Source organism: Coloeus monedula (assembly GCF_965178545.1).
Source record: "Coloeus monedula genome assembly, chromosome: 12".
Classification (NCBI taxonomy): Eukaryota; Metazoa; Chordata; class Aves; order Passeriformes; family Corvidae; genus Coloeus; species Coloeus monedula.
Window position 1 is genome coordinate 4,155,880 of NC_138792.1, and position 9,510 is coordinate 4,165,389.

Genomic DNA, 9,510 nt, shown 5'->3' on the forward strand with positions numbered 1-9,510 from the left:
GGGACGGGGGCTCCGGGACAGCCCCGGCTGGGCGGCAGAGGGCCCCGAGGGGACGGGGAGGAGGCGGGCACGGGGCCGGGAGCCCCCCACCGCCGCGCCCGCCTCCTCCCCGCCGCGGCGGGCGAAGCTCCGCCCGGCTCCCGGGGCCCGCAGCCGGCCGGCGCCCACCCCGCGGCGGGCGCCCGGACTATGAGGAGCGGGACCGGGCGGGGGGCGGCGGCAGCGGCGGCGGCAGCGGCCCCGGTGCGGCGGGAGCGGGAGCGGGGACGCCGCCGCCGCCGGCCGGGTCATGCCCGTGCGCCCGGGGCGGCGGGGCTGCGGGCTGCGGCGGGATGGGCGCGCTCCGGGCCGGTGCCCTCGCCTTCCTCCTCCTCCTCCTCCTCGGCTGCCTCCTGCCCCGGCGCGGCCCGCTCAGGTGAGCGCACGGCGCGGGTGCTCGGTGCTGCGCGGGGCTGCGGGACCGCTGCTCGCCGAGCCGCTCCCCGGCACCCCGACCCCATCCCCCGGCAGCCGCGATTCCCCTCCGGCACCCGGTATCACCCCCTCTCGGAGACAGATCTCTCCTGCGGGACCTGGGCATCTCCTTTCAGACCCGGACGAGTCCCGGAACCCTTACCCCGACCCCCGATCCGGACCTGTCTCCGGGGCCTGATGCCCCAGACAGAACGCTCCCGGCTCCTTTCTGGACCTCCCCGCAAATCTGGCCTCGCTCCCCATTCCCCAGGACCCTGGCCCAGCACCCCGGGGGACCCACCAGACCTTCCCCCTCCGTTCCCCCATCGCACACAGCCAGACCCTGCCGGTCCCCAGCAGTCCCTGAGGGTTTCCCTGGCCCGGGGCCAGCGGGAGAGTCTCACCACCATGGGAGAAAGGGCGAGCTGAGCCAGGTGATAGCCCAGGCAGCTCCTTCTCCGGTGCTGCAAAGCCCCTGAGATGTCCAGATCCTTTCCTGGCTCATAGTGTTTGGGGGAGGAGAGCTCAGGACAGTCCCTGACCCAGACCCTGAGACACTCGGGACAGTGGGTGGGTGCCTCAGGTCCCATGGGTGCAGAAACAACTCTTGGCCCACTTGGGTGGAAAATCTAAAGCCCCCAGGTCCCTTTTTCCATCTCTGCCCACCTTGGGTGCTGTCTGGGACAAGGTGGGATGCAGGGGAGAGCGGGCAAGGAAGGGAGGGGTTGGGGGGCTGCAGGACTTCTGGGCTGAGCCTGCTCCCAGTCCCCCTCCCACCACTCGGCCAGTATGGCTGGAGCAGCATGGGGGGATCTACAACATTTATGGCAGGGAGGGGTAAAATAGAATTTTACTTCTCGTGCAGAACCTGCTTGTTTCAGGGCAGCGTTTTTAGGCAGACATCAGCATTTTCCAGCCCTACCATCCACTCGCTCCACAGAGGTGCTGAGCTCCAGGGCCCTGCAGTGCCCAGCTGAGGGTCGGGGCAGAGGCTGCAGGGCAGGCAGTGCCTGAAGTGGGGAGCTGCAGGCAGGGGCTGTGCCCCAAGACTGTGTTCCAGCATGGCCCTGCCAGGGATGCCATGGGAAGTGGCTGCACTCTGGGCATTTTGGCATCCCCCACGCAGGTCTGAGCATCAGCGGGGCTGCAGATGTGCTGTGGCTCAGCCAGTTATCTGAGCCTCTTCAAGGAGCTACCTGCCAAGGGAGCCCGGGAGCCTCCCTGCCACGTGCTCCAGGGGAGAACCCTCAGTGTCCAGCTGAGGAGGACATGGTGCACAGCTATGTGGCAGGCAGAAGCCTCGCTTAACTCCTTGTCAGCCTGGCCTCTTTGAGCCCTCCTCCCAAAGGCACCACACCTTGCTCGTGCAGCTCCTGGTGGGGAATTTCTCCAAGCCTTTTGGTCAGGATGAGTCTCAGGTACTCTCTGCTGCCATTCTCCAATTAAAGGAAATTGAGAACATTTTGGGATGGCTATTGTGGCCATTTCTAGCTGGCAAGGATGCACATAAGCCCCTCTAGGATGAATTTCCCCCTCTTGAAAAGAGGTACGAACAAGGTGTATTGGTAGGAACAATGAGGTAGGAAGAAGGACCACAGGGTTCCCAGCATCATCCTCTTCTTGCGGTGATAGGGTTGTAGTTCCAAGCAGCAGTAAGATCCACCTGGACATAGACCTGGTGGAGTTATAAGGCAGCATGCAGCAGCACCAGCAGCATGCTCAAAGCTCTTTTTGTGTCCAGAGATCCCTGGCTAATTCCTCTCCATCACAGCCACACGCCTGGCAATGTGGTGAGTGAACATCTCTCCCATTGTTCCTTGAAATTATCATTATAGACTGATGGGAGGAGAGAAACCGGCTAGCTAAGATGCATTCACAAAAATATCCCCTCCAGCGTCAGCTTAAATAAATCTCCATCATCATTCAGAGAGCTGTGTGGGAGAGCTCATCACCATGGCTGGTGTGGAGGTGGGCTTTGCTGCTCCTCTCCTGCCACATCTCCTTGGCCCCTGGCAAGGTGTCAGAACCCAGCTGTGCTCTGGACACCTCCTCACTCAGGCAGGGCTGTTGTGTCCCCCAGCCCCCCCAAGCCATAAGTCCACGACAGGCAGTGTGTGATTGTTTGCTCAGCAGCTCAAGCTGGAGCTGGAGGTGGAACCTGAGAGGAAGCCTCCCTGCTTTCCCCCTCCAGCACTGGCACAGAGCCTGGCACGGAGCACAAGGCATGGCCTGCTGTGCCCTGTCACCACCACAGCCCTGGAGCCAGGAGGCACTGGCCCCCAACCCCATGCCAAGGGATGTGGTGGGCAGGAGCTTTGCTGAAGCAGGGACAGGCAAAATATGGGCATGTGACACTCGGGCTGTGGCAGGTGAGGGGAAAAGCCACCAGGATCCCAGCAGAAGGAAGGGATCCCCCCAACATGCTGGCAGGGCACTGGAGTGGACGCAGCGCAGGCACAGCCGCCTGCCTTGGCAGCTGTCTGTCCCCACGGGGTGCCAAAATGTGCCTGCAGACCCCTGGTGCCAGCAGGCAGCAGCTAACCCGTCTCCCCTGCCCCGCAGGCTGGTCTCAGGGCGGGAGGAGATTAAAGCTGCTTCCCGAAGCTCACCCCAGCCCATGTCACCCTCTGATTTCCTGGACAAGCTTATGGGACGAACCTCAGGGTACGATGCCCGCATCCGACCCAACTTCAAAGGTAAGAGGGAAGACGTGAGGGTTCCAAACCCGGCAGATCCACGCTTATGGCTGCCCAAACCCAGGGGCTTTGGGGCAGGACCCTGACCCACATCCCTCCATCCCAACATCCTCCCCAGAGTCCTGGCTGCTTCTGCCAGCACTGTGTGCTCGCTTTGCCTGACGGCGTGGGTGGCTGCAGGGGGTGCTGGGGTTCACCCCCACACCCCAGGGGTGGCAGGGGACGCCTGTGTGTGTTCAGCATGCCAGAGTCGGTGTCCCCGCGTGTGCCAGCGGAGTGCACGTGTCTCAGCAGCCGGCGGCAAGAGGAGGCTTCCCGCTGTTTTCCAGGTCCACCCGTCAACGTGACGTGCAACATCTTCATCAACAGCTTCGGCTCCGTCACCGAGACCACCATGGTGAGGGTTTTGCCGGCGCGATGGGCTCTCCTCTCCCAGAGCCTCGGGGCTGGCAGTGGCTGTGCCACGGAACATGTGGGTCCCAGTGCCCGTGGCTGTGCTCACAGGGGCTCCTGTGACCCCTTCTCTGGATCCATCCCTGGCACCACGGTGGGGACATGCAAAGCCATTCCATATGGCTGTGGCTTTTCTGAGGTCAGCTAACACAAGCTTGGCTGTGTAGGTCACATTCCCTGTGCCTGAGCTGGAAGAAAGACCCCCAAAGGGTCACAGTGGGGCAGCTGGATGTAGCCCCCTGCCATCCTGAACCTCCTTGGGTGCATGAGGAACACCTCTGAGGAAGTCCCAGGGCTAAAAATGTCCTATTTGTGCAAAGCCTTATACTATCAACAGGCCCACAGAGCCATGTGCAGACTGCTGCAGGCAGCAGTTACTGGTCTTCTCCTCCTCCTCCTTCTCTCAGCTGCTGTGGCCTTGGCTTTTTAATTTCCCCTGGCTGCCAACAGCATGGAAAGGCTCCTGAGCTGCCCCAGCTCCGTCCTTTTTTAGTGACAGGCACACAGCAACAGCAGGGCTGAGCTTCAAGAGAGGGAGCCCCTTCCAACGCCTCCTCCATCCCTTCCTCCTCCTCCTCCTCCTCCTTCCTGGGTGCCACAGGGTGCTTGCAGATGACGCCGTGTCCCCTGTCCCAGGACTACCGGGTGAACGTGTTCCTGCGGCAGCAGTGGAACGACCCCCGCCTGGCTTACCGGGAGTACCCCGACGACTCCCTTGACCTCGACCCCTCCATGCTCGACTCCATCTGGAAGCCAGACTTGTTCTTTGCCAATGAGAAAGGGGCCAATTTCCATGAGGTCACCACCGACAACAAGCTCCTGCGCATCTTCAAGAATGGCAATGTGCTCTACAGCATTAGGTAGAACCTCTTCCTCTGGTGCAGTGCCTGAGTGGGGAGGCAAAGTTTTGCTCTTGTCTTCTGTGGGGCAAATTTTCCCCACTGACTGCCCCAGCCCCAACAACTCTCTCTTTTCCTCTGCCTCCTCCAGGCTGACACTGATCCTGTCCTGCCCCATGGACCTCAAGAACTTCCCCATGGACATCCAGACATGCACCATGCAGCTGGAGAGTTGTGAGTACCTCAAGGGGTTCAAGCTGTGCTTCATTTCCCTCTTCCCATCCCATCCCCTCCCATTCCATGCCATCCCAAAAGCTGGGAGCTCACTATTTCTGAGGGACATAAGCAGGAAAAAGCAGTTGTTCAGGGTGGGGTTGAACAGGGTACGTGTCCCCATCCCATGGCTCCCTGCATCCCCTCCAGTTGGCTACACTATGAACGACCTCATCTTCGAGTGGCTGGAGGAGCAGGAGGCCGTGCAGGTGGCAGAGGGCTTGACACTCCCACAGTTCATCCTCAGGGATGAGAAGGACCTGGGCTATTGCACCAAGTACTACAACACAGGTGAGCACCCCAGGGACCTGCTGCCACCCCCTCACCACGGCCCAGGGGTCCCTCTCGCCCATCAGGGCCGTCTTTCCCTACAGGCAAGTTCACCTGCATTGAGGTGAAGTTCCACCTGGAGAGGCAGATGGGTTACTACCTGATCCAGATGTACATCCCCAGCCTACTCATTGTCATCCTCTCCTGGGTCTCCTTTTGGATCAACATGGATGCGGCACCAGCCCGGGTGGGCTTGGGCATCACCACAGTGCTCACCATGACCACGCAGAGCGCCGGCTCCCGGGCCTCCCTGCCCAAGGTCAGTGCTGCCTCCATGCTGGGCTCCCCCGCTGCAGTGCCCCAGGGGCAGCCTTTCCCTGGGAATGGCTTGGCTTTGGAGCCTCATCAGCTGGGGCACCTCGTGCTGAGGAGAAGCATTGGCCGCTCTGGCCTGTGTGCCCAGGCTGAGAGGGCTCCTGTGCTTCTTGGCAGTGGGGGGGGGGGATGAGCAAGGTGGGGGCAGTGGGTCCCTGAGCCCCCCCTCACCCCGGCAGGTGTCCTACGTGAAGGCCATTGACATCTGGATGGCCGTGTGCCTGCTCTTCGTCTTTGCCGCCTTGCTGGAGTACGCAGCCGTCAACTTTGTCTCCCGCCAGCACAAGGAGTTCATGCGTCTGCGCCGCCGCCAGCGACGGCAGAGGATGGTGAGTAGCCCCCTCTCTCACGACATCTGCCCATCTCAGCCCCTGAGGGGACACCCCAGGGCTGCAGGGCCAGATTCTGAGCAGCCCCCAGGGCAGGGCTGCGTTCCACTGCCCCAGATGGCTCCTCCGGCACCCCGGGGACCCACGGGCACTGCAGCACAGTGCACAGCATCCATGGGTGCTCCAGACCCTGCTTAGGGTGCTGTCCTTCTCCTGCTGGGACATCCTCAGCCTCTGCTTCCTCTAAAAATGCAGAAAAACAAACAGTGAGGATGGGGGGAAACCAGCCTTTCCCCTTACCTACAGCCCCAAACCTGGGCTCCTTGCTGTGCTGTAGCAGTGATGGGGACTCACTGCTGTGTGGGGGACCTGGTGGCACCCAGGGACAGGTTTGGGCTGCAGATGGGAGCACAGCAGGATCTGGAGAGGCAGGATCCCTCACTCATGGAAATACTCCTCCCCTCTGTCAGCCCATCAACACAGGCATCAGGCCTGCAAGAAGCTTGGGGTAGGCATGTGGCTGCCCCACTCTCATTTTCTTGCTATAAACACACCATGAGGCACCAGATCTCCACAGAAGACATGAGTACACACACATATACACTACACAGGTTCCATGCAACCAAATCCCTTTGGCACACACTGAAGACAGATCCCAGTGCCAGGCCACACTGGGGGGGGGGCTTTTTCCCCCCAACTCAGGGCCCCCATCTCCCCACCATCCCCATCCTGGCACCCAGAGCCGCTGCCCCGGGGCCGGGGTAGAGCCCTCGGTCACCCGCTGTCCTGTTTCTGTTTGGTGCACACTGCTGGATGCCAAAAGGGCCTGAGCAGCGGGACGGCCAGCCTGGAGTCCCTGCGGCAGCTGAGCAGCCGGCACAGCAGCGAGCACACCTACGCGACGCTCTCGCAGCTCTCCAGCTCCCGGGTAAAGCACGACCCTCCGGCAGCCCCCCGTGCTTCCCCAGCCAGCCTCACCCTCCCCTCCCCAAAATGAGTCCCCAGGAGCTGGCCCTGGGGGGCCAGCAAGGGCCTGTGGAAGAAGCAGGCCAGTGATTCGCACAGAAGATGTGCCCGTAGGATGGAGCTGCCAATTCCTGGGCTCAAAAGTTTTGAGAGAGGGATGGGAACGGAGCAGATTTCCCTGTAGACACCCCCACTCCATGCCTTGGGTTCCCCCTCGTAAAGCAGCACCAGCACGGTCCCCTCTGCTGAGGACAAGTGATGCTGAGGCTCACTGATGGCTGCTCCTGGGCTGCTGCCCAGCTCCCCAGGCTGTGCCCACGCCTCTGACAGGGCGAGGGCTCTGCCCCCCTGCAGGCAGGGTCAAGGCACTCTCAGCTGCCTGCAGTCACTCCAGCACGGGCAGCTGCTCAGGGCACTTTGAGGCATAGGGAGAAGTATGGGGCAGGCCAAGCTCTCAGTATGTTGGGAAGATGCAGGGGGTCGACCACAGCTCCAGGGAGGAGATCAGGCCTGGTCACCCTCACCTCCTCTACACCATCATCAGCCCTTGGATGCCAGGAGAGGCATCTTTGCTCCCTGCCTTTCACAGATCCTCGACATCAGCACCCACCCAGCCATGGCAGGGAGGGAGAGGCTCTGTCTAACCCAAGGACCATCTGCTGGCTTAGAACAGACCAAAGTGCAGCTGCCTTGAGGTGAAGGCATCAGAGCCACCCCAGGGTGCTGCTGGCACAGCACTGGATGCAGCCAGGAGCACCCCAGGGTGCTGCTCAGTCAGAGACTGGAGCGGAGCCCTGCTACACGCAGCTCCTGTGCCTGACAAAGCAAAGCCCAGGTTGCACAGCCTGAAGCAAATCCCTCCCACAGACTGCCTAAATCTAGGCTCAGGAACAGGCTGGGCTGCTGGCTTCCCGGGCTGGGGGAGTAGCTGCTCGTCCCCAGGGCACACAGAGCACCCCAGCTCCCCCCATCCAGGGTGGCTGCAGGCACTCAGCCTGAGGCAGGGAAATAAAACTCTACTCAAATGAGAACTCACCTCAGCAATTTGAGCCACTGCTGCTCTTCCCACTGGAAAATCTTGCTTAGCCTGTGGATTGCTGAGTTAAATAAAGATGCCTGGGTACAAACTCTCTGCATGAGAGCCCCCATGCCAGCTGAGCACCTGCAGGGACTGACCTCAGCGAGCAGCCTCTGTGTCCTGGAGGGCAGTGCCAACCAGAGATGGTGTTTGGGATCCCAAACAGCACCCAGACACAAAGTGAGGCACTGGCCTGCAGCAGGCCCTGGAAGAAGGCACCCACCGCAGCCAGATACAGCACCAGCAAAGGCAGAGGGCAGATGAGCCACAGAGACCAAACGAGTCTGGGGGCTCAGCAAAAAGCTAGATGTGCAGCCTGTGCTTGCACATGCCCATCCCTCATCAAATCTTTGCACACATAACCCTCTCCAAGGCTAAAAGAGCAGGACAAGGCGAGTGGCTAACAGTGCACAGCTGCTGATAGGGAGGAGTGCAGGCAGTGCTGGCCGGCCCCTGAGGCACCCAATCAGTGCCCTGAACAATGGCCATGGGCTGTGATCAGAGACTCTCACGGCAGTTTTGTAGCCTTGATCATGAACATGCAACTCCATGGGCGCATTGCCCTCTCTGCAGCCCTCTGCCAGCATGGGGAGAGAGAGGGTGAGCAAGAGCAGAGAGACCAGCAAGGAGTCCAGCTCTCTCAGCTTCCCTCGTCTGCTGCACCAGGCATCCTCTGCCAAGCAGGCATGGGGAGAAATAAGGGCCTGGGTTCTTGGAGGGACTGGGGTGCCCTGCAAGCCCTGGTGGTAGCCAAGTTCCTGCACCCCTGCCCAGCTCTGCCCCAGCAAGCTGCCTGTCCCCTCCTATTCACCATGGCAGTCACACTTCCACGCCGCAGCAAACACAGCTGTCACAGCAGTGCCTGCACGCCTCAGCTCCCTGCACCAATGCACCCTGCACCCCCATGTGCCCCCTTCCACCAGTTCACCTCCCATCCCTCTGGCTGCCAGAGTCAGGCTTCCCAAGCCCCCGAGCCGGAGCCTGGAGGAAGCTGGGGGGATGCGTGTCAGGCTGCCAGGGCCGGGTTGCCTTTGGATGCACCCTAAAACACATGCTGGATGAGAAGGCAGGGGCTCAGTGCTCACCTTGTACCCTGTGCACAGCACTGCCGGCCCCGTGCTCCCGCCTGCACGGTTGGAGCTCTCTGACCAAGCGCCCAGCCTCTCACCAGGCACTCGTCACCAGCACCACGGCGTGTGCAGGACGCGCAGCCTCAGCCCTGCAGCACCAGCACCCGCGGGTGCCCTGGCTGACGGCTTTTCCCTTCGCCAGGAGGAAGAGCTCAGCCGCGAGAGCCGCTTCTACCTGCGAGGCTACGGGCTGGGCCACTGTCTGCAGCCAAAGGAAGGGGCTGGGGAGGGCCCCGGCGTGTACAGCCCCCCGCCAGGCAGCGCGGTGCTGCGGGAAGGGGAGAGCCTCTGCAGGCGCTACATCGACCGCGCCAAGCGCATCGACACCATCTCCCGAGCCGTCTTCCCCTTCACCTTCCTGGTCTTCAATATCTTCTACTGGGTCGTTTACAAAGTGCTGCGCTCGGAGGACATCCACTTGGTGCCCTGAGGCTGGGAAAGTACGACTGCGTCTTGGCGTGACCCCCACAGTGTGCCCAGGTGCCACAAGCTCAGCCAGAACTGCATTTCCCTCTGTCCCTCTGAGCGGTGGCACAGCTGGGCTGGGGGCTCAGAGCCTGGACATGTGGCAGCCCCCATGCCCCACTGGATCCAAGGGCACAAAGTGGGGGGATCAGCAATCCCCATGGTCAGCTGGAGAGAGGGACC

General features: G+C 61.6%; 1 protein-coding gene across 1 annotated transcript; it reads left to right on the forward strand.

Moving 5' to 3' along the window:
• Positions 1 to 332: 332 nt before the first annotated feature.
• Positions 333 to 9,292, forward strand: LOC309577363 (glycine receptor subunit alpha-4-like; the record flags this gene model as incomplete). Its single annotated transcript, XM_082289326.1, has 10 exons — positions 333 to 415; positions 3,016 to 3,149; positions 3,479 to 3,546; positions 4,239 to 4,462; positions 4,593 to 4,675; positions 4,865 to 5,005; positions 5,089 to 5,303; positions 5,539 to 5,688; positions 6,512 to 6,616; positions 9,005 to 9,292. 10 exons carry the CDS (start codon positions 333 to 335, stop codon positions 9,290 to 9,292), a joined length of 1,491 nt encoding a protein of 496 aa, XP_082145452.1.
• Positions 9,293 to 9,510: the final 218 nt, after the last annotated feature.